General features: G+C 48.2%; 1 protein-coding gene across 6 annotated transcripts in view; it reads left to right on the top strand.

The window, feature by feature from the left end:
- The first annotated feature begins 6923 nt into the window (after positions 1-6923).
- ARHGEF11 (Rho guanine nucleotide exchange factor 11) overlaps positions 6924-25115 on the top strand; it is a 63971-nt gene continuing 45779 nt past the window's right edge. For 4 of the 6 annotated variants that reach the window (XM_083715486.1, XM_083715484.1, XM_083715487.1 and 1 more), the window contains exon 1: positions 7120-8937. In XM_083715486.1, the coding sequence (XP_083571612.1) occupies positions 8903-8937 (35 nt within the window). In that variant the 5' untranslated portion in view covers positions 7120-8902. Of the gene's footprint in view, positions 7072-7118; positions 8938-25115 lie in introns of those variants that run through there. The other 2 variants (XM_083715482.1, XM_083715485.1) reach the window with 2 other exon arrangements.

Below are 25115 nucleotides of genomic sequence, written 5' to 3'. Positions count from 1 at the left end.
TTCGATCCCTTATTTGCATATGTGGACCTGAGTGAAAACTATCTACAGTATCCCCCTGCTGGCCCAGGGTGAGAACTTCAGTACATAACAATTTTAATGTATTTTTTATCTTTGTTGGAAGCCGCCCAAAGTGGCTGGGGAGACAAATATTAAATTATTATTATTATTGCTATTACTACTACACCCAAGGGTCATCTAGCCCAACCCCTGCAATGCAGGAATCATGGGTAAAGAATCCCTGACAGATGGCCACCCAGCCTTCCGTAAACTAATGCACACTGTGTGCCTGTGTTGCATGTTATTTATATTTCCTTGTGGCAAACTGCAAAAGATATATAGGTCATCTATTTGAAATCCCTGCTCTGCTTAACTGAGCAAACCAGAACACTTAGCTTAAAGAGCCTTAAACCTCTCTCTGTTTGGCCACTCACTTGTGGGAATTATTCTTTGATATGTTTTACATAAATTGTACATTATGAAAGAGAATGAGAGAGAAGGTTGTTGATGTGCATAATATTCAAGGAAGACCAACAGGAAGACCGTTCCCTGCTCTCAGGAACTTACAGTTTAAAATCTGAGAGACAGGCGGAAGGCAAGAAAATGACTCTGAGGGTAAACAAGGAAGAACCCAGGCTCATCTCGGTTACACCTAAGTCCTATTGATGCCAGCAGGGTAGGATTTTGTGAGCCCCAGTCAGCAGAATAAGCAGGAGCCCCCCCCAAAAAAACATAGCTACAGGACTGCGTTACCTTTGGGGAAGGGTTAGAGCCTCTGTCCCTGGGCTTAATCCCCAGTCTCGTCTCCAGGTAGCACTGGGAATATTCCCCACCTGAAACCCTGGGAAGCCTCCTGCCAGTAGACGATACTGAGCTAGATGGACAAATCGTCTAAGTCAGTATAAGGCAGATGCGCCTGTTTTCTTGCCTCTTGGAAGAGCGGCTATCAATACTGTAGGGTTTTTTAAGAAGAGATGCAGCTGCTGTCTTTTTGCAGAAGTCACCTCATCACTGCTGAGAGTCTTCCCCACCGCATAGAATCCTGCATCATGGCTGCTCCTGTCTTACCTGGGCAGGTGAAGGTGCTTTTTACTGGCTGGTCTGTTGCAAAGGTGGGTAAGGAATGAATTGACAGGCAAGAGAGTGATTGGCAAGGCCACAGGAGAAAGCGAGAGATGGGAGGTAGACATGAAACGGCCACAAACATGACAGCAAAGCTTCCAGGATTCCAGACCAAAGGCCCAACCCCTTGGCTTTCAGGCAGGGAACACACACACACACACACACACACACACACACACACACACACACACACACCCTACACCTCTATTCTCCATCCAGGCAAACAGTTCCAACTCTATGATCTATGTTCAAGAGGCATTATGAGAGTTCAAGGTCACAATTCAGGCCAGGCAAAAACACCCAAGGAGGGTACAAAGCAGGGACAAGGAGAGGTGCATCGTGGGGAGAGTTTGGAGGGCCAGAGAGAGAGGTTTAAAGGGCCACATCCCTAGCCCTTGGGGCCAGGGGTTCCCACACACACACTCTAATACAAAAGTAGCTGTTTATACCTGGCCTGCAAAAAAAGGGGGGTGAAAATTCCATTTCGACTGAGAACCAATTATGAAAGATAGCAGTTATCCTTGTAAAAGGTAAAGGGACCCCTGACCGTTAGGTCCAGTCGTGGCCGACTCTGGGGTTGCAGTGCTCATCTCACTTTATTGGCCTTGGGAGCCGGCGTACAGCTTCCGGGTCATGTGCCCAGCATGACTAAGCCGCCTCTGGCGAACCAGAGCTGTGCACGGAAATGCTGTTTACCTTCCCGCCAGAGCTGTACCTATTTATCTACTTGCACTGGTGTGCTTTCGGACTGCTAGGTTGGCAGGAGCAGGGACCGAGCAACGGGAGCTCACCCCATCACGGGGATTCGAACTGCCGACCTTCTGATCGGCAAGCCCAAGAGGCTCAGTAGTTTAGCCCACAGCACCACCCATGTCCCTTTCACACAAATACTCTAGTACAAAAGTACAAAAGCAACTACTCTATTCCGAACTTAAAAATGGAAAGTGTAATGCTGGTGGTCAACGAAAGAGGTTTAAAGACTCTCTCAAAGCAAATCTAAAAAAAAATGTAGTATAAACACAGACAACTGGGAAACACTGGCCTGTGAGCGCTCCAGTTGGAGAACAGCCTTCCCCAAAGAATTACACGCCTAGCGACTCACACTTATAACACATTTAAAAAACCTGACGTGTGAACCCCACCAACCCAGAGAAGATATTGGGCAGAAGAGCAATGGAAGTCCCTCATTTTCGAGATTATCTTACAGTCATTGTTAACAATTTCTGTTTGAAATTTCGAATCTTTTTCTTTATACCCTTTTTCTTTCACATCCTTTTTGAACATATCGTTTATCTGATGGTAGTGCAGCCAGTCATATACATGTTCTTTTACTTGCTCATATAAGGAAAGGCTTCCCTTAGGCCTGGCCGGCCCAGCCATTGGGCAGCAGGGTGAGGTGACTGCCTCAGGCGGCGGACCCAGAGGGGTCAGGCAGGTGTCGGGGGACAAGAGATGCTAAATTCTCGAGAATAATCTGTGGGAGAATATTCTCGAGAATACTCTCGATTAATGAGAATATTAGAGAATTTTCATTTAAAATAGGAGAATATTCCTTTTAATGCATTGAAAATGATATAAATTAAAGGCATTGAAAGTGATATAATTAGCTAATATACATGTTTATTCATGGGTAAACTTGTTCAGATGGCAACCAAAAACTATACAGGTACTTTTCTTCAATAGGGCAATGCATTGAATTCCCATTCTTTGATTTTTGGCACCAAACTTGAAAATTCAGCATGAATGACTCGTGTTAATCATTAAGCCTGTCACTAACCGTATATTTACCATCAACTTTGAATTCTAATTATATTGTGTATGTATGAAATGTAGCTTTTAAAGTAAAAGGAATATAAAAAAAACCCTCAGGTCCGCTACTTGAGTATGTTCTTTAATAAGCATATCTACATGGTACAGTATTTCCAGTGCAACACTAATAAAATCAATATAAAGTTTAAAACAAATGCTGTTATTTCCAGAAAATAAAACACAAATAATCAGTAATGACAAGTTACATAACATCAGAAATGCCAATTACTATCTGTTTAGACAAGTAAGGCAACACACAACGTATTTAAATTATAACTTATAAATTGTCACAAGAAAGACATTTATTTAAAAAATAGGCTTTAAGTAACAGTTTGTGGAGAATATTCCCCAGAGAATTTTCTAGCAGAGAATATTCTCGAGATTATTTTCATTCTCGAGAATATTCTCACCTCACCACATTTGTTTAATTTTTTTAAAAAACCTGATTGCTTATCACCCTTCCTTGTTTTCAGCTGTTTCTATTTCAGCTGTAAGGCGCCTCGTGTCCCTGCCACAATATTAATATATATAACATTAATATTAATAATAATAATAATAATAATAATAGGTGGTGGGCGATTCACAAGGAAATGAAAAGATTGCAATAAGATTGTTTCATTTTCTTTCTATGTATATAAAATTTGTATATAATTTTTGTATACATGTTCGAAAATATATTATAGTAAGTCCCGTAATGTAATATGACAACGTTCACCGTTGTAATATAAGAATGTTAACAAATAAATAAAATGCAAATTTTTAAAAAAGAGTAGAAGGGAATGCTGGGGGTGGTGTTTTTTTTTGGTGGGGATATATTTTCCTTTGCCTCGGGCAACCCAAAGTGTCTTGGGGCCGGCCCTGTCCTTAGGCTATCCCAGGGACTGGGGCGGCCATGACGCTGGGGCTGAAGCAGGATTGGGGCATTTCTGGGGGGCAGAAACTGCCTTGCTGAAGAGACCCACTTCCCCCCCCCCAGACATTTGACACCCCATAAGAGATATTTTAGGGTCTTTTTTATAATATTTATTGCTTTTAAGGATTACAAAAAAAGGAAAAGAAAAGAACAGAAAAGAAAAGAAAAAAGACAAAAAAGACAATACAATATATAGACAATACAAAACACAACCTAAACCCATTAAACTAAACCCATTAAACTAAACCCAATCCCTAACCCTAACCCTAAAAGAAAAAAAACAATTTTAAAAACATACATCACATCTTTTCCATACTCTATCTTTCATTCCCTTGTTTCCTCGACCTCCTCTCACCTCCCTTTTTGTATTCCACTTCTGTTAATTGTTTCAGCAAATCCTTTCCATCTTTCTCTAATTTTTATCATATTATAGATAACATATTTTTTAACCTTATTTTCCATTAAAACTGAAATACTTATATATGCTTAACTCCTTATAACATTTCTGCTAAGGCCATAAAATATCATTCCACCATTTTTCTATCACTCATTAATTTTACAATATTTCTATATATAAACTTTAAATTTTACAATCTTCTTCCACCATCTCCTATTTTAGGGTCTTTTCTAATCTCTTGAATAGTGTATTTTAATAATGCATTTTAAAAGCTGTTTTGACCCGCCCTTTTCAGACCTCATGGTGGAGGGCGGGTGAGAAATGTAATATAATAAGATTCATGCTATACCGGAGGGGTATATGGGTGAGTTTTTTTGTCAAAAACTCTGTTTCTCCCCTCACTCTGAAAGGAATATTTGCCCACCCCCTCAATTCAGTAACCTCAGTGCTCATGTTTTAGGGATGAGGGGTCAACTGAATTATTCCTGTTCTTATGGTATTCTTATTTCATAAGATCTATACATTGCTTGATTGAAAACAAACCCCAAACCCTGAAAGCAGCTTACAAAAAAAATAATTAAATTACGAATAAGAAGAATGAATAACCATTTAAGACTTTCAAAAAGTTAAAATGGGTTGTGGCGGATGATGCTGAGAGCCTGAAGTCTCTGGATTCAGGTGAAAATGTATGGACACAGCTCAATAATATAACCGGTCGGACAGTGGCGTAGCGTGGGTTGTCAGCACCCGGGGCAAGGCAAGTAATTTGCGCCCCCTAACCCTAACCCCCAGATGTTGCGCCCGGTGCGGCCGGCCCCCCCTGCCCCCCACGCTACGCCACTGCGGTCGGAGCAGAGATGGGCAGGAGGGGCACTCTGTGCATGCTCAGAGGGCGAGGGATCAAGGGATCAAGCCAGACCACCCCTCATTGGGGAGGGAAACTGACAGGGCTGCCGAAATAACAGGAATAAAGGACATTTCATCCACCTCAAACTCTTCCCAAACTTTTCTCCTCCCTGTCACATAGCAAAACTGTAAGCTCATGAAGGCAGGGAACCTTTTTTTTTTTTTTTGAAACGGGGCTCTGGCCCATGGATCTCGGGACATGGAATAATAAGAATAATAAGATAATTTCATTTATGGATGCTTTACAAAATAACAGGAGACTGAGGCGATAACCTTGAAACAATAGGAACAATCGTAATAGTACAGTTTTATTTGCGGATGCTTTATCAAATTGCAGGAATCCGAGGTAATATCCTAGAAGTAATTGTAAAAGTGGCAACAACTTTTTTTTATGGACGATTCACAAAAAGACAGGTGTCTATGTAATAGTCACATCTTTTCTCTGTGTATATGTGGTGATGGATGACTAATAGTATTAGGCAGTGCTTTTCCTTTAAAAAAATGTTTAGGGGTGCTCTCATTTTGTCTCCAGAAAATCACCATTTTATAGTTCAGATTGGGAAAAATTAATACAGTAAATGGACAAAAGTACAAAGATTTACAAAATGTTTAGGGGTATGCGTCATTGTCGTCCCGTCCCCCCCAAATGCACTGGTATTAGGTTGCAATCACATTCCCCCTTACCATTCCCCACTGAACTGGTTGGGACTTACTTCTGAGTAGACCCAGCTAGGGGGGTTGAGTGTTAATCACTGTTTAACTGTTTTCAGTTCTGAATTTTAAATGCTTGTAACCTGCCCTGGGACCTGTGAGTGAAGGGCAGATTAATAACAATAATAATAATAATAATAATAATAATAATAATAATAATAATAATAAAAACCCAGTTATTAGACATAATAGTGCCAGGGCAGCCACTTTGTCCAGCCAGCCATCCCTTGCCTCCCCTTCTTGGAAAAGACCTGACATTTGGGAATCTGATCTTGTGCGCTGATATCAGGCCAGATCCATCCCTAATAAATGCAGGGACAACAACAAAAACAGTTGTTGTTGTTGACCTTAGTGCACGCCGAGTGCCGGGGTCCGGGACATCGCTGTCAACGTTTTCCCTTTTTTAAGGGAAATCCCCATATTCCGAATAGGATTCCTCGCAAGAAAAGGGCAAAGTTGACAGCTATGGCTCCAGGACTGCTTCTGTGGGATTTTCCTGCGCTGCAGGAGCCGGTTGGACTAGATGCCCCTTTGACCCTCTTCGAAATAGCATAGCATAGCATAGCACTGTAGAGTTGGAAGGGACCCTGAGGATCATCTAGTCCAACCCCCTGCAATGCAGGAATATGCAGCTGGTCCACACAGGGATCGAACCTGCAACCTCGGCGTTATCAGCACCATACAGAAATCTACAGGTCTCTTAACAGAGCTGTCCACTTTCCCCTTGCGAGGAATCCTATTCGGGGTAAGGGAATTTCCCTTGGGAAAAGTTGACAGCTGTGTTTGTTAACACAATAAATAACAGCCCTCATGACGATGCAGGAAAGAGACGGAGACTATTGAGGATTAATCATTAACCCACGAATGAAGAATCCATGCTAGGCTTTGCAAAAAGCAGCGCCACAGGCGGCCCAGTGCATGCACAGAAAAGCCATTGCCTTGATCCTAATGTTGTTATTGATGAGGATGATGATGATGAAGGGGGGGGGTCTCTCCTCCTCTTCCTCCCCCCTCCCACCTGCGGCAGAAGGATCCCTCCTGCAGGAGAGGAGAAGGAGGCAGAGAGGGGAGGGATTAGCTGGGAAGGAGACGGAGGGAGGGCGAAGCTTAAGCCGGGGAGCCTTTCCGTCCGTGCCCCCCCCTCCTTGCAGCAGCAGCCTTGAGCTGGAAGGAAAAGAAGAAGGAGAAGGAGGAGGAGGAGGAAGAGGAAGGAGAGGCAAGGAGCCCAGGGAGGGAGGAGAGGTCGCCTGCGCCCCCATTGCTTTCCCTTTTGCGCTCTGCGCCCTCCTTCCTTCCTTCCTTCCTTCCTCCCCTTCCTCCTTCCCTCCTTCCCTGCCGCCCCTCCCTCTTGTTTGGGGCCGGGGGGGGGGAGGCTGGGCAGGGCTGCCTCCTCCCGAGAGGGGTGGGGAAGCGGGGCTGGGAAAGGCTGGGGCTCGGAGGTCTGCAACTAGGCCTCGCCTTCCCGGGGAGAAAAGGGAGGAAAAACCTCGCCGGAGGAAGCGCAGCCAAAGGGTGGTGGTTTCTCTCTGTTTTTAAAGTAGTGGTAGCAAGAATACGGCCCTTGGGAGGCAGGCAGGGCTTGCAAAGGGCGCGGGGGGGGGGCGTGTTTCTAGGCCATTGCACAGAGAGGGCAGGGGGAGAATTCCCCCTCCCGGGGTAGGAAAAAGAGGAGGAGGAGGAGGCGCTGCTGCTGCTGCTGCTGCAGAGGCAGAGATGGTGGCTGGTGCAAGGAGGGGGCTTCGCTTGCAGCCGCCGCCTCCCCCCCTCTCCGGGCTGATGTGTTTGTCCTTCCTCTTGCCCTGCAAAGATCCAGAGGACTGAGGAGGAAAAAGGAGGAAAAAGAAGGAGGAGGAGAGGAAAGGGGACGCGCCCGCCTCTTCAATGGAGGGTCCCTTCTTCGCTCATTCATTTCTGGAGCTGCGTCTCAGGAGCTGCAAAGCGAGGCTGCTGCCCTTCCGAGGGAAGCTGCTGGGCGAGAGGTAGAGAGGAGGCGAGGAGAAAGCAACTTCGGAGGACATTTTCCTTTTCCTTTCTTTTTTTGCCAGGAGGCTTCTTCACAACAAGGACCCCAAACCTCCCCTTCCCCACCCCTTGCCCTCCCCTCCCCTCCCCTCCAGCACCCCCTCCCCCATGCCACATTCTGGGTTTGTGTGTGTATTTCTTTACTTAATTTATTCCCCTCTCTCTGCACGACAGCTTTGTGTTCTGGGATATGTGTGTGTATATGTATACATATACATACATAGATATATATCCCCTGTGTTTTCCTCCAAGAAATAATTAAGAACCCCCTTTTTTTATTTAAATGATCGAACTGGACGTTGGCACTGCACATTTTTAATTTATTTTTTCAAGATTCTGAGGAGCGAGGAAACCGAAGCGCATGAAAGAGAAAAGCAACTGATTTGAGAGGATAAGTTGGTCTCATCTCTCTCTCTCTCTCTCTCTCTCTCTCTCTCTCTCTCTCTCTCTCTCTGCTACTTTAAGAGAAAAGGCCGCAGCGTAAAAGCCCGATATTTTATTCCGTCTGTGTTGTGTGTGTGTCTCTCTCTCGCTGCAAACAGAAGAACAGCTGGTAAAACTGGATTATAAGGATGTTTTGATCGGTGTTTTGCAGTTAAGACTTTAATATTTGGATGGGAACCTCTGCCTCTGTTCCAGTTGGCTCTTCCAATCCCGTTCATAACCTTGAAAAAAGTTTTTTTGGGGGGAGATAGAGTGGGAGAGTTAATTTGAAAAGGAGAGTTGTCAAGAAGAAGAAGAAGAAGAGGAAAAAGAATAAGAAGAATCAGGTCCTGCAAGGGCTGGGGGGCGATGCCTGGAGAATACATATCCCGGGAGGTGATGGACTGGCAGAACCCAGGCTCTTGACTGCAGGAGGAGAAATCACTTTTGCCTTCTTGTCTCTCTCTTCCTGGGGAGGGGGAAGGAAGACTTGCAGCGGAAATCATTTTCGCCAGGAAGAAAACGACGCCCCCCACCTCCCGCACCCAGGCAGCCAAAGACCCAGGGTGAGCCCCCTGGTGTGCTGGATTTGACCGCAAGCCATGAACATGAGGCCGCCTCAGACTGCACTAGACAGGTAGGTAGGTGATGTGGTTGGGGGTTTTTTGGGGGGGGGGGGGTTAGTGGTGGTGCTGGGTTTGCTCAGCGTCGCCTTGCCTTGTGGTTGAGGTTCGGTGGCTGCTGGTCGATTTATGAATGGGTGAACGTAAGCCCGTGCGGGGGAAGGAAGGATGGCCAGAGCCCAGATGGCTGGTGGGTTGGCCTTCGCTCAAGACGCTGGCAATGGTCCTGCGACTTGGCCCTGCCGAGGGGGCAATGCCCTGTCTGGCTTTCTCTTGCTCTGCCTCTATTGCAGATACATTTGGGCTGATCCTTCAGTGCCTTGAAGCAGCTGAACTTTATTCGAGTTGTCCCATTCCCCCAGCCCTTGCATTCCGCTTTCCTCTGTTTGTTTGGTCCATGGAGGCTATGGTGGTTTTCAAACTTGGTGCCAGGGAATTCTGGGAGGTGTCTAGAGTTGGGCAGATCAAGAAGAGCCTGTCTTCTGTGACCTATCTACTCGCTATTCCAAGGGGGGCGGTGGTGGTGTCCCTCCAGACTCCAACTCCCATCAGCACCGGCCGATGAGAATTGTATTTCCAATATCTTGAGGGCACCTCCTGCTGCATAATGTGGGTGCCATAGCTGAACACAGAGTGTGTTCTGGGGTGCCCTGTTGAGTCACTTGGGGTTATGTTGAGGTCCACATGGGATGCAGGTGGCGCTCCACAGAGCCTAGGACTTGCCGATCAGAAGGTCGGTGGTTCGAATCCCCGCGGCGGGGTGAGCTCCAGTTCCTCGGTCCCTGCTCCTGCCAACCTAGCAGTTCGAAAGCACGTCAAAGTGCAAGTAGAGAAATAGGTACCACTCCGGCGGGAAGGTAAACGGCATTTCCATGCACTGCTCTGGTTCGCCAGAAGCGGCTTTGTCATGCTGGCCTCATGACCCAGAAGCTGTACGCCGGCTCCCTCAGCCAATAAAGTGCGATGAGCGCCTCAACTCCAGAGTCGGCCCCGACTGGACCTAATGGTCAGGGTTCCCTTTACCTTTACCTATGTTGAGGTCCAGGTGGGCAGGGCTCTGCATGGACTAAGTGTGCTCCATAGAGCACCCCACAGAATTCTTAACAATACACAAGGATTCCCTGGCAGGTAGGTCAGTAGTGTGGGAACTATCCAGCCTGGAGGTAGAGAGTCTGGAACGCCCAAACATCCCCACGTAGGGCCCACTTTGTGATAAACCTCACTGACGAAGCAGCACCCTGCTGTGATCCCATGTATGCGCCAGAGGAGATGCAGCAACCTGGCTGTCACCACCCTAAACATCATTGTGTGGCCGGTGATGTGAACCCATGAACCACGACCAAGCAATGTCTGATTCCATTAATGGGCCTGGGTTTACAAACGGGGGGAATTCACAGAAGACGGGTCCATCAGTTGCTCCTAAATGCGATGGCTGTGTTGAAACGTCCACATCCAGGGGCAATCTACTTCTGAAGCTTGTCTGGTGTTTCCCCTCACCCCCTCCTGGCTTCCTGGAGACACCTGTGAGAAGCAGGATGCTGGACTAGACAGCACTGGTCTGATGCAGGTGCGCAAAGCTCCTCTGTCGCCTGTGGCAAGTTAACTGCCTGGCCTCATTTAAGATGTTGGTACAAATGAAATCGGAGCTGGGACCCACATACTTTCTGGGACGCCTCCCCCAATACCTACCTGTCATTGCTTCTCGATCTATAGTGGAGGTCCTTCCTGTGAGTGAGGCCTGTGGTGTGGGGCAGGGCTTTCTCTGTGGAGGCCCCCCCACTTGTGAAACCCGCTTCCGGCTGAGATTCAGTTGTTCCCCTTTCCCATTTTGTCAACGTTCAGGATATTAAAGCGTATTTATTCCAACAGGCTTTGAGCAGCTAGTGATAAATATTTTTGACAAACTGATTTGTCATAATGTTAGCTGTTGTTTTGTGATAGTTGTGTTGTGTTTCAAGGTGGTTCTTGGATTCCCTGGATCTTGGCAAGAGGAAAATCGGGATAGGCGGACAATGAGCGTATAAATCCCGCCACCATGACCGAAAGATCCCCCACAAATGAATAGCTGAAGGGGAAAGGAAGGCTCGTGTCCTGCTTGTGGGCTTCCCATGATGGGCATCTGGGTATAATAATAATATTATAATAATTTATTATTTATACCCCGCCCATCTGGCTGGGTTTTCCCAGCCACTCTGGGCGGCTTCCAACAAAACACTAAAATACAATAACCTATTAAACATTAGAAGCTTCCTTCAGATGTCTTCTAAAAGTCTGGTAGTTGTTGTTCTCTTTGACATCTGCTGGAAGGGTGTTCCACAGGGCGGGCGCCACCACCAAGAAGGCCCTCTGCCTGGTTCCCTGTAGCTTGGCTTCTCGCAGGGAGGGAACCGCCAGAAGGCCTCGGAGCTAGACCTCAGTGTCTGGGCAGAATGATGGGGGTGGAGATGCTCCCTCAGGTATACTGGGCTGAGGCCACCGTGAGGACAGGAGGCTGGACTGGATGGGTCCACTTTGGCCTGATCCAGCAGGCTCTTCTTATGTTCTTGTAACTGTAATTCTGAAGCATAAAGTGCATCTGATGGTCACTGGTGTTGACGTTACTAGCACATTTCTATGTAGACGTCTGTTTGCCTTTGGTGGGGTGGAGACCTTAATCAGACCGGCAGCCTCATGGGCCGTGTTTGATGGGCCTCCCAGGCTGCCCGCTTGTTCACTGATGGGCACGGTGACATCTGATGGGTCTTCAGGCCTGCTTTCTGCTGTGAAGTTGGATTCCCCATGGATCCAGCCACACCTCACCTCAGGGGTGGGATAGGTGGACACTGTCTGGGAGGAGCTGGGCCAAACTTTACCTGTGGGCCGGAGGTTCCCCACGCCTGGCCTGTGACGCTGTAATGCCTTAGGAGCGGGAAGGCATGAAGGCATTTTTTTCTGAGTAGGGCGAGGGGGTTTGGGGATTTGCCTTCTACTTTCCCCTCTTCTTCCACACCCACCTGATGTTGGTCTGTGTGGGCAAACGGGAGGCGGAAGTGTTTGCAGATCCATATCTTCTATTTCAAATATTCTGCACCCTGCTTTTCCATGGGTTTTTTTTTTACAGCAGTGAGTCACGTTAAAAGATGTGGTTAAGTCACATCAGCACTGCAAAGTCAGCGGCAAAAGGGACGGTGCAAGAAATCATAGAATTCTAGAGTTGGAAGGGATCCTAAGGATCAACTTGTCCAAATGTCTGCAATGCAGGAATTGCAGCTAAAGCATCCTTGACAGATATAATAATAATAATAATAATAATAATAATAATAATAATAATAATATCCCAGCCACTTTGGGCGGCTTCCAACAAAATATTAAAATACAGTAATGCATCAAACACTAAAAGCTTCCCTCAACAGGGCTGCCTTCAGATGTCTTCTAAAAGTCAGATAGTTGTTTATTTCTTTGACATCTGGTGGGAGGCTGTTCCACAGGGCGGGTGCCACCACCGAGAAGGCCTTCTGCCTGGTTCCCTGTAACTTGGCTTCTTGCAGGGAGGGAACCACCAGAAGGCCATCGGCGCTGGACCTCAGTGTCCGGGCTGAACAATGGGGGGTGGAGACACTCCTTCAGGTATACTGGACTGAGGTTGTTTAGGGCTTTCAAGGTCAGCACCAACACTTTGACTTGTCCTCGGAAACGTACAGGGACTCAGTGTAGGTCTTTCAAGACCAGTGTTATGTGGTCTCTGCGGCCGCTCCCAGTCACCAGTCTGGCTGCCACATTCTGGATTAATTGCAGTTTCCGGGTCACCTTCAAAGGTAGCCCCACGTAGAGTGCATTGCAGTAGTCCAAGTGGGAGATAACCAGAGCATGCACCACTCTGGCGAGACAGTCTGCAGGCAGGTAGGGTCTCAGCCTGCGTACCAGATGGAGCTAGTAAACACCCAACAAACCCTTCCACTGTCAAACTGCTCTTACTGTAGGAAAGTTCTTCCTATTGTCTTTCTTGTAACTTGAATATATTGTTTTGAGTCCTTCTCTCTGGAGAAGCAGAAAACCAGTTTGCTCCGTCTTTCACGTCACAACCCTTCAGATATTTGAAGATGGCTGTCATGTCCTCTCTCGGTCTTCTAAGGCTAAGCATACCCAACTCCAGCTGTTCCTCATCAGGCTTGGTTTCCAAACCCTTCATCATCTTGGTCGCCCCCTCTGCACACACTCCAGCTTCTCAATATCATTACACAGGGGGCCCCAGAACTGGACGCAGGATTCCAGGTGGAGTCTGGCCAAGGCAGGATAGAGTGGTACTATGCATGGACGCAGCAAAGCCTTCTGTTGGGGGAGGGAGCAGAACCGAGCTATCTGTGACACGATTGGTCAGTTAAGTCTTTTTGTTTATTTACTTGATGGGGGGGCAGCTGCCCCTCCCTCCCCCCCCATGGCTACACCCGTGGTACTATGACTTCCCTTGAAGCCAGAAAGCAGTTTGCAGTGCCAAGTACCCTCTGAGATACCCACCTTGCCTTAAACCCACTCATGATGCGTCTGTTTGAGGAAGGAGTTCCATGCAGCTATATAATAGATTTTAAAAATTTTGTTTTATTTTGAAAAAGGATTTGTATGTTGATTTTTCACCACAACGTAACAAATCAGTGTGCAACGTAATTTAACAATATTGTAAAACTTACAGTAAAACATTTGTACCTAATTGCAGATTGTATGTAACAACCTCTAATAATAAATAATAAATTTTTATTTATACCCCGGCCAGAACCAGGCTCAGGGCAGCTTAATACCAATAAAATTACAATAAAACATAATGGGGGGGGGGGACGGGACAAAAAACAACAACAGTTAATTAAAATACGGGTTAAAATACAATTTAAAACGCAGCCTCATTTTAGTAGTAGCCCATAAATCAAAACCATAAGGGGAGGGAAACATAAGGGTCAGACCGGTCCCATAACCAGGGTGAAAGCCGGACTGAAATGGATCCAGAGCCGATGTTTCATCCAGAAACCTACCAAACTGTTTGGCAACCGCTCTCTCAATTACCTTACCCAGTTACGGAAGATTCAAAACCGGGCGGTAATTGGCTAGATCTAAAGGATCTAGAGATGTTTTCTTTAAGAGCGGACGCACCGCTGCTTCCTTCAACTCCCCTGGGAAAGTCCCCGTGCCAAGGGACCAGTTGATGATCTCACCCAGGGGGGTCTGCACCTCGTCTGGCCATGCTCTAATCATCCAGGACGGGCATGGGTCAAGGGGACAAGTTGGCTGGGCCTTCCAGCTCCAAGTGGTCCAATTCTGGACCCGAGGACAGTATACACAAATCCTCATCCCATTGGACATGATGAGAGCAGCAGACTTCCTTCTCCATGGTCTGAGGACAGGTGGTCCATGTCTTTCCTCACATGAAATGGAGAGGCAAACTCCTTCTCTGGCTGAAGGAGAGGGCTAGGTTGGTCTCCCCTTTGCTGTTTTCCTGGGAGACAGTGGGCGCAGTCTCCCATGGGCCGCTAGTCCTTGACCAATGGCAGAAGGACGCATCCTGCGCTTCCCTTCTGCTTTGGTAGCTGATCTGAGGATTAACATGTCTGTGAAGAGCGATGATAATCCCAATTATGTATTCTCCAGTAGTATTTATCCTCCAGGGGAAAGGGTCATAACTCAGTGGTAGGTAGAGCGTCTGCTTTGCTTCCAGAAGGTCTCAGCTTCAGCCCCTAATGGCATCTTCAGGGAGGGCTGTGTAAAACTCCTGCCTGAAACCTTGGACAGCCAGTGCCAGTCAGTGTGCACAATGCTGAGATTGAGGGACTTGGAAAAAGCAGCTTCCTGGCGCTGTGGTCTAAACCACTGAGCCTAGGACTTGCCGACCAGAAGGTCGGCGGTTCGAATCCCCGTGACGGGGTGAGCTCCCATTGCTCAGTCCCTGCTCCTGCCCACCTAGCAGTTTGAAAGCACCTCAAAGTGCAAGTAGATCAATAGGTACCACTCCGCCGGGAAGGTAAACGGCGTTTCCGTGCGCTGCTCTGGTTCGCCAGAGGCGGCTTAGTCCTGCTGACCACATGACCCGGAAGCTGAACGCCGGCTCCCTCAGCCAATAAAGCGAGATGAGCACTGAAACCCCAGAGTCGGCCACGACTGGACCTAATGGTCAGGGGTCCCTTTACCTTTATGTTCATAAGAACATAAGCAGAGTCTACTTCATCAGGCTAAATGGGGCCCATCTTGTCCAGCATCCTGTGGCCAATAAGATGCCTGTGGGAATCTTTCAAGCAGGATGCGTGCACAAGAGCTGTCTGCCTTTGGTTTCCAGCAACTAGAAGAATCCTATGGGTGTGCGGTTTTTTTTAGGGGGGGGAGTGGAGGAGCCACCTACTTAATTATTATATGTGGCCCTCCTTAAAGGTAAAGGGACCCCTGACCGTTAGGTCCAGTCGTGGATGACTCTGGGGTTCTGGCGCTCATCTCACTTTATTGGCTGAGGGAGCCGGCGTATAGCTTCCAGGACATGTGGCCAGCAGGACTAAGCCGCTTCTGGCGAACCAGAGCAGCGCACAGAAACGCCGTTTACCTTCCCGCCGGAGCGGTACCTATTTATCTACTTGCACTTTGATGTGCTTTGGAACTGCTAGGTGGGCAGGAGCAGGGACTGAGCAACGGGAGCTCACCCCGTCACGGGGATTCAAACCACCGACCTTCTGATCAGCAAGCCCTAGGCTCTGTGATTTAACCCACAGCACCACCCTCCTTAACCCTGGCCAAATTCCTTGCTCTGTCTTTGAGACTGGAAACACCAGATACCTCTTGCTCTCATCAGCCCAGTCTTGGGCCTTAGATGGAGATGTTTCCTCTAGAATTAGCAGTGTTAGAAACACAGACATAGAAGCTAATCACCAAACGGCACCTTAAACCTGGGTTACGGTTGCCATACAGAATGTCTAGGTGGCAATATTTTTTTTACAATAAAATAATAATAATAGTAATAATATCTCATGAGAGGGAACTTGGACCGTGATCTCCCAGGTCCTGGTCCTGCACTCTTAACTACCTCACCACACTGGCTTCCTGCAGTCCTTCTGCTACGGGCAGCTATATAAAGTAAGTAGGTAAATAAATAAATATGGGGAAAGCAAAATGTACTTGACTTTGTTATATTCTGGATTGTTTCATGTTTTAATGAGTTGTAAACCACTTTTGAGATTTTTTTTCTTTATAGAGGGGTATAGAAATGAAATCATTCGTTCATTTCCATTTAGAGCATTTAATAAACCACTTGTTGGGAAAAATATATATCGGTAACGAATCATCGGAGACTGCAGATCTTAGAGCAGAGGTGGAGTCATCCATCCCCTGGCAAACTCCTGACTCCTCCTGCCAGCAGCCCTGCTGCAGCATTTTGTACTATTCCGTTGTTGTAATAATAACATAATGTTCTTTTTACCCTGGCCTTTGACCCACCCTATTCTTCTGATATTTTAAGCATTTTCACTGATTTTAATCTAAAGGAGGTTGCAGGTGTAATCTCAGAGCCTTCGTCTATAATCTTTGAGAATTCTTGGAGAACAGGTGAGGTTCCTGCAGACTGGAGGTAGGCAAATATTGCTCCCATCTTCAAAAGGGGGGGGGGGAGAGAACACCCAGGTACCATATTTTTCGCTCTATAAGACGCACATTTTCCCCTCCAAAAATTACGGGGAAATGTGTGTGTGTCTTATGGAGCGAATGCAGGCTCCTTGGCTTCAGCGATAGCTGCCTGAAGCCTCTGGAGCACAGAGGGAGCTCCCGCTGTACTCCGGAGGCTTCAGGTTCCTTTCGCTGAAGGGTAGGTGCCCCTTCAGCTAAGACGCAGCACCCTTTCAGCTGGAGGAGAAATGGAAGGGGCTCCGTTTCTCCTGCCGCTTGGCTGAAGGGGCGCTAGCAGAGAGGGGGAGAATTTTTTTCCCTTGTTCTCCCCCTCGAAAACAAGGTGTGTCCTATGGTCGGGTGCGTCCTATAGAGCGAAAAATATGGTAACTACCAACTGGTGAGCTAGACATCAATCCCAGGAAAGGTCCTAAAACAGATAATTCAACAGTCGCTGTCTATGAGCACTTAGAAAAGGATGCTGTGATTACTAAGACCCAGAATGGGTTTCTCATCAACAAGTCATGCCTGACGAATCTCATTCCTGTTTTTGATAGAGTTACAAGCTTGGTGGATAAGGGGAATGCTGTGGACGTAGTGTATCTTGATTTCAGTAAGGTTAAAGTCCTCCATAATATTCTTGCGGAGAAGCTAGTAAAATGTGGGCTGGAGGAGGTAACTGTTAGGTGGATTTGTAGCTGGTTGACGGACTAAACCCAAAGAGGTTTGGTCATTAATGGCTCATTGTTATCCTGGAAAAATGTTCTGCAGGGTTCTGTCCTGGGACCATTGTTGTTCAGCGTCTTTATAAATGATTTGGATGAAGGAATTGAGGGGATGCTCATCACATTTGCAGATGACTCAAAACTAGCTAACGCCACATAAGACAGTATTGGGATTCAAATTGACCTCAACAGATAGAAGAACATGGCCCAAACTAACAAAATGGATTTCAGTAGGGACAACTGTAAGAGTCTACACTTCGTCTGGAATAACCAGCTGCACAAATATAAGATGGGGACACCTGGCTTACATGTGAAAAGGGTCTAGGAGTCTTTGTGGACCACAAGCTTAGCATGAGTCAACAGCAAATAAAAGCTAATGCAATTCCAGGCTGCATCGGCAGAAGTCTAGTGTCCAGATCAAGGGGAGGAATAGTGCCACCCTGTTCTGCCTTGGTCAGACCATGCCTGGAGTTCCATGTCCACTTCTGCGCCCTGCAATTTAAGAAGGATATGAACAAGCTGGAATGTTTGCAGAGGAGGGGGACCAAGATGATCAAGGGTCTGGAAACCAAGCCTCATGAGGAACGGTTGGAGGAGCTGGGGATGCTTAGCCTGGGGAAAAGGAGACTGAGGGGAGATATGGTAGCCACCTTCAAATATCTAAAGGACTGTGGCATGGAAGATGGAGCAAGCTTGTTTTCTCCTGCTCTGGAGGGCAGGACCCGAAGCGATGGAGAAAGGAGATTCTGACTAAACATCAGGAAGAGTACTGTGTCCAGTTCTGGGCACCACAGTTCAAGAAGGACACTGACAAACTGGAACGTGTCCAGAGGAGGGCAACCAAAATGGTCAAAGGCCTGGAAACGATGCCTTATGAGGAACGGCTAAGGGAGCTGGGCATGTTTAGCCTGGAGAAGAGGAAGTTAAGGGGGGATATGGTAGCCATGTTCAAATATATAAAAGGATGTCACATAGAGGAGGGAGAAAGGTTGTTTTCTGCTGCTCCAGAGAAGCGGAGACGGAACAATGGATCCAAACTACAAGAAAGAAGATTCCACCTAAACATTAGGAAGAACTTCCTGACAGTAAGAGCTGTTCGACAGTGGAATTTGCTGCCAAGGAGTGTGGTGGAGTCTCCTTCTTTGGAGGTCTTTAAGCAGAGGCTTGACAACCATATGTCAGGAGTGCTCTGATGGTGTTTCCTGCTTGGCAGGGGGTTGGACTCGATGGCCCTTGTGGTCTCTTCCAACTCTATGATTCTATGAACTTCCGACAGTGAGAACTGTTCCACAGTGGAATGGTCTGCCTTGGAAGGTGGTGGGCTCTCCCTCCTTGGAGGTTTCTAAGCAGAGGTTGGCCGGCCATCTGTCAGGGATGCTTTAGTTGAGATTCCTGCATTGCAGGGGGTTGGACTAGATGACCGTTGGGTCCCTTCCAACTCTATAATTCTGTGATTTTTATGTAGTTGTAGCTTGTGCTGGGACCTCATGGGAAAGGCGATGTAAGACATCAACAAACAAACAGCAGCAGTGAATGATAACAATTGAAAATGCTATATGAACCAGTATTCACATGATAGCGAGTGGGCATCTATCTAGATACCATATATCTGCATTATATCCCTGTCCCCCATGTCTTGTAAGTATGCAATCTGAAATAGATTGGTTCAAAAGTGAGCCCCATTAAATTCAGTGGCACTCGTTCCCAGTTTAGTGGCTATAGAATTGTGACCTGAGCGTTGTGTATATTTGCATAACCTGATGTGCATCTTACCAGCTTAAGAGGTGAAAGCAAGGTCTCAGGTCTCCGCAAACCACACTTGTAAGGTTGCACGGATAGGGTTTGTGCTGAGGCGTGGCAATTACAGATGTTTCTTTTCTTCGGGGAGCAAGGAGAACATCTTTAGCCCTCCAGATGTTGCTGGACTGCAAGTTGCACTTGCCCCCAGCAGCCAGCATGGCTTGCAAGATCTGGGGACCACCAGGTTGAAATTGACATGGCTGGAGTTGCAGCCGTTTGATTCGGGGGGCAGGTAGCCCACATGGAGTCCTCCAGATGTTGCGGGACTCTAAATCCCATCAGTCCCAGACAGCTGGAGCAGGGGGTCAGGGAGGAGGAGGAGGATGGGAGTCGGGAGTCCAGCAACAACAACTGGAAGTCACCAGATTTGGGAAGGCTTGATGCCTTAAAAAAAAAACAGGATAATTTAGCATCATAACATTAGGCGACTGGTCAGGAGTCTGTCTTTCCCTGATAATGAGTGGCTAGAATTAGCTAATTATTGTCTAATGTGCAAAGTGGATCCTTTGTAGTCATCCGTAGGAGAGCAGCCCCTGGGATCAGTTCTGCACTCTTTGTAAAACAAGAAAGTGTGTCCCTGTGTGGAAGGAGAAATAAACAGCTGTGTCTCTTGTCTGTTTAAAAGTTGCGGTGACTTGGTGCGGGGTTTAGAGAGGGGGTGGCGGAATCCCCTCCATGTGTGGCCGATGGGTGCTTAATCTGCCAGTAGGATGATGATGGAGGAGGAGGAGGAGGGCCCCCCTCCTTCCTCCAGTCTCCCTCGGATGATGGACAGCAAGCGATTGGGCTGAGGCTCTCTCTGCCCTTGCAGGAGTTAAACCTTCCCAGGAAGCAGCAGCCCCCGCCACAGTGGAATCAGCCCACGTCCATCCCGCACAGGAAATCAGATTATCTGTCTGGACAAGGGCAGTGGTGCTGAAGGGGGCGGCTTTAGCTCTCTGAATGTCAAGCCGAGTTGGACAGAAGCTTCTTGGCTGCTATGGCGGCTTCACTTTCTCGATTCCTGGCCGCGAGGCCTCAGGGGGAAATAGTCCTCTTTCTATCCATTGCCCATGTACACATGGAGGAACCCTCTCTGTCGCCTGGGCAATAATATTCTAATAGGGATCCGTTTTGCAGCCGCAGGGCCATGTTCTTTTGGTGGTGGTGGGGCCACACAGGACCGTGGTGGGTGGAGCCAGAGGCAAAGTGCGTGGGACCACCGATTCCATACCTCTTTGTGTGCTGCAGGCTATTTCCTTCACACACCCCTCTCTGCCCTCCACCCAAGCAAGTGAGAGTTCAGTGACGTTCTCTGACCAGGATCTCCGCTTTCCTCACCTTTTTGTCTTTATTTCCAGTGCTGGCCCCATAGCACCACACAAGCACCTTCCCCACTCCGCACCTCCCACTCCCACACAGCGTTTGACATTTGCCAGGCACATTTTGTGGGTGGCGCTGTGGTCTAAACCACTGAGCCTCTTGGGCTTGCCGGTCAGAAGGTCAGCAGTGTGAATCCCTGCCACGGGGTGAGCTCCTGTTGCTCGGTCCCAGCTCCTGCCCACCTAGCAGTTCATAAGCAAGTGCAAGTAGATAAATAGGTACCGCTCCAGGGGGAAGGTAAATGGCGTTTCCATGCGCTGCTCTGGTTTGCCAGAAGCGGCTTAGTCATGCTGGCCACATGACCCGGAAGCTGTACACTGGCTCCCTTGGCCAATAAAGCAAGATGAGTGCCGCAACCCCAGAGTCGGCCACGACTGGGCCTAATGGTCAGGGGTCCCTTGACCTTTATCGGCCACTTGCAACCAAGTGAAGATGCCAGGATGCGACCTGACGCCTCCACCGCCTGGAAGTGCATGCCTGGGGAGCCTTGGACCTGGAACGTTTTTGCACACTAGCAACACATCCTATAGAATTCTATTCGTGATATATTCTATGTGCTCCATCAGAATGAATTTCAGGGACCAAAAAGTGCTATTGGAAAATACGATTTCTGAGCCGTCTGGCCCCAAAATGGCAGCTAAGTGTTCTTTTTTGGCAACTGCAACCTGGGTTTAAGGAGCTGTTTGGCGCCTGGCTTATATATGTGAATTTCTAACACTGCTGCCACAGGCTTTCTTTAAAAGAAGACTAGGCAAATTCACGGAGGAGATGACTGTAGATGGCTACAAGCCACAGGGTCCATCCTCTCTGCCGTGCTTCTGCATACCAGATGCTGGAACCACCAGGAGTTTTCTCTTGCATTCAGGTCCTGGGCTTTGCAAAAGGGGCTCATGGTTTGCCACTGTGAGATGAGGGTGCTGGACTAGATGCGCCACTGGCCTGATCCAGCAACCAGGCTCTTCTTATGCTACTATGTTCTTATGCTTGGCTGTGTGTCGTCGCAGCTGTGAAATGCATCCTAGAGCACACAGTTAAAACTTGGCATTTGCTTCCGTGAATTGTGCTGATGGCCAGCAACTTAAAACAGTACTGTCATACCTCGGGTTACAGACTCTTCAGGTTGTGTTTCTTCAGGTTACAGACCCGCCGAAACCTGGAAGTACTGGAACGGGTTACTTCCGGGTTTTGGGGGTCGCGCATGCACAGAAGTGCCAAATTGCAACCTGCTCGTGCGCAGACATACCTCTGCACATTCGCAGCCCGAGCATCCACTGTATTAAAAGGGGCTCTGGATATTGCCAGAGCCTTTGCAGGCTACTGAGCTAGACAGACCCAGAACTGTAATTCTGGATAAGGCAGTTCCCTCTCTTCCTGCCTTCTGGGACCCAGCTTCCACCCGTCTGGGGATGCATGCATAGGAATGGTTGGTGTCGTCAGAAAGCATGGCAGAAATGTGGAGAGCGCTGCTGTTGCGCTTGCGTCCTGCCCTGTCCCGTTGGGGCACCTGGTCGGCCACTGTGAGGGCAGGAGGCTCCACTAGATGGGCTCCTGGACTGATCCAACAGCAGCCAGGCTCTTCTGACATTCTTCGTGTCTCTGGTAGTCTCCAAACTCTTCCCAGCCCCAAAGCAGCCAGTTTTAGCTAATTTTGTTTACAAGATTAGAATATTAGGAGCTCAGGGGTAGGTGTGTGTGTCTGTGTGTTTAAAACCCTATTAATAGCCTTGTAAGACCCTCCTCTTGGTCGGGAGATTGACAGGCTGGTCTATTTCTGCTGGCGAGGCAACCCTGGTTAGTTAGTCAGAGAAATTGCACTCGTCTTTCTCTCTCTCTCTCTCTCTCTCTCTCTCTCTCTCTCCTTTTTCGCTTCTGTGAGGCATGAGTTCTGTGTGGTGAGCTGGAAGATTACACTTAGCCACTTGCAAATCAATCTTTCTCTTTCCCCGAGTTGACCCACTTTGAGGACTTGATCCTGCCTCCCGCCCCCCTTATAATCTCCTAATTGCAGCATTTTGTTCCACTCCGGCTTCTGAGATGGCAACGCTTCATTAGCCTACTCTAATACATCCATGCATACGTATATCTTTTAATGCCATATCTTCTAGGAGGTGCCAACGGCTGCTTCGTACTTTTTTCCTCTTGGCTTCAAATCAGCCAGAGAGTCTTTCTTTCTTTCTCTTTCTCTTTCTATTTCTGCCTGCTCCTTGGAGACAACTTTGGGTCCTTCCCTATTTCCCCCACCCCCATCCTGGCACGTGTCCCTGGGAGGAAATGCAAGAAAATTGGGGACTGGGTGAGGTGGGGTGAGGGGATGCACACCTGAGAAAGGCGACCAGGCAGTTGCATTACCTGGGCTGGTTTTAATCTGCCAGTTTTATCCCTGCTCCCTGCACCTTCAGGGATGCGGGTGGCGCTGTGGGTTAAACCACAGAGCCTAGGACTTGCCGATCAGAAGGTCGGCGGTTCAAATCCCCGCGACGGGGTGAGCTCCCGATGCTCGGTCCCTGCTCCTGCCAACCTAGCAGTTCAAAAGCACGTCAAAGTGCAAGTATATAAATAGGTACTGCTCCAGTGGGAAGGTAAACGGCATTTCCGTGCACTGCTCTGGTTCGCCAGAAGCGGCTTAGTCCTGCTGGCCACATGACCCGGAAGCTGTACGCCGGCTCCCTTGGCCAGTAAAGCGAGATGAGCGCCGCAACCCCAGAGTCGTCCACGACTGGACCAAACGGTCAGGGGTCCCTTTACCTTGACCCTGCACCTTCACTCATTTCCAGTTGAACTCAGCAGAGTTCCCATTCTGGCTGGTCACTCCAAGAACTAAGAATGAATCCCCGAGTTGGCTTTCCCCCTCTTCGCTCCCCAGTCTCTTTTCCTTTTGTGTTGTGTGTTTTTAGATTTGTTAGCCTGATGTGGGCACGGACTGCCAAGCTACTAGTATTTGCAAACTGTTCCTGGGACCCCTGTCTTTTTCCCAGAGCAGGATTTTAAAAAGCTGTAGGTAAATCAATCAATCAGAGCACACCTTTTTGTTTTTGTTTTTGGGCATGGGTAATTTGGAAGTAGGGCTTGCTACAAAATATTCGCCTTGATTGGGGCTGCCACCGAAAGCGATCCAGGCTCTGTGGGAACAAGCTGGAGGAGGGTCTCTCTATTGGGGGAGGGGGCAGCGACTAATGGGCATTAGCAGACTCTCAACTCAATTTCAGGCTCTGTTGAGCCTCTGGCCTTCCTTCACATGTCTGTAGTCCTGCTGTGCCTGGTGGCAGCGTCCTGTTTCTGATCACTGGCCTTCCTCCAGGTTCTCTGCAGCACACTGCCCCTGCAGCTGGAGGCTCCATTTCCCCCCGTGTCTTTGTGGGCCAGTTTCGACCCTGGCAGTCAGACAGCTGCCTCTTTGGTGTCAAGGAAATATACAGGGCAGGCCTAGAGGAGGAGGTGAAGTGAAAAGACGGAACAAAATCATCATCATCATCACCATTAGGCAGCTCCTGCTTTCATGCAATGTGCGAAGTATGGGAGGGCAGGTCCCTGCCCCAAAAGGGGCTTCAGATTGGTAATTTCATATTTAGGACAATGCCTTTATTAAGGCCATCAGGCTTTCTGGAAGGGCTGTGAGTACCAGCGCTCTGCGGCATAGCTGTCAAGTATCCCTTATTTGGCGGGACAGTCCCTTATCCCAGTGCCAGGTCCCGCTGCGGTCCCTTATTGATGAGGCTTCGTTTGGCTGCTGGCTGGGCTTTCTCCCTTTGGCTCAGAGGAGCTCAGAAGCTGAACATACCTGTGCCCAGAAAATCCCTTATTTTGGCTGCTGATAGAGGGCCGGGTTGGTAGCGAATCTTTGCCGGCTGGGAAGCCAGTGGAAATGGCAGCGCCGTGGCTCGTGGCCTCATCCTCTCAGCAGAGGCAGACTTGGAAAACAAAACGCAGAAGAAGAAAACGGGGGAAGTGTGTGTGTTTGTGTGTGGAGGTGGTCCAAAGGGAGCACTGATCTGATGGAACGAGGATGTAATTACCTTCCTTCGCCTCCTTCCATGCCTGTAATTGTGGTTTCGGAAAGACATTCCGTGTTGTGCAAATGTGCTTGCTGAAGCAAGAGGTCTGAGCGCCTTTCCTTGGGGTGGGGCATGGGTTTCTGTGTGTGAGGGAGATTTGTGTCTCCTACACACACAGACCCTTATTGGTTGTTTGGATGTTGCCGTTTTTGCTCTGATTTGGTTCTCCGTCCTTTTGTGGAGGGGATTCTCAAACCCTGCTAATGTCTCTTTTTTGGGCATGGGTTTCCACACACCCTTATTCTGCTTGCATCTGCTGTGATCTAGCATTTGCCAGCCTTGTCTCCCCACCACACTGTCTTTCCCCAAATAAGCTCCTGTTTGTGCTCATTTGCATATCATAATAATTATTTTTTTGTGGAGAGGCTTGTGGAAGCCTCGGAATTACCCAGGCTGTGTTTATACTGGAGCTCGTTTCTCAGGTGGAGATCTCTCTCTCCAGATGGTAATTATTATCCTTCTGAGATCAGGAAATAATGCCTATCTTTATCTCCCATTTTCACAGGAGGTGATGGGTAAGGGTGCTTGTTGGGAGGGGGTGTTGTTGTTGCCCCCCCCATAAGACCAAAGGTACTTTCCCCTTCCTCCACCACCCCCTGCAAAGGCCACACAACATGCTGAGGTCAAGCCCACGTAGCAAAACCAGGA

Source organism: Podarcis gaigeae, assembly GCF_964106915.1.
Source record: "Podarcis gaigeae genome assembly, chromosome: 16".
Taxonomy (NCBI): Eukaryota; Metazoa; Chordata; class Lepidosauria; order Squamata; family Lacertidae; genus Podarcis; species Podarcis gaigeae.
The sequence above is the reverse complement of the archived record's forward strand: the minus strand, read 5'-3'. Positions and strand labels throughout refer to the sequence as shown.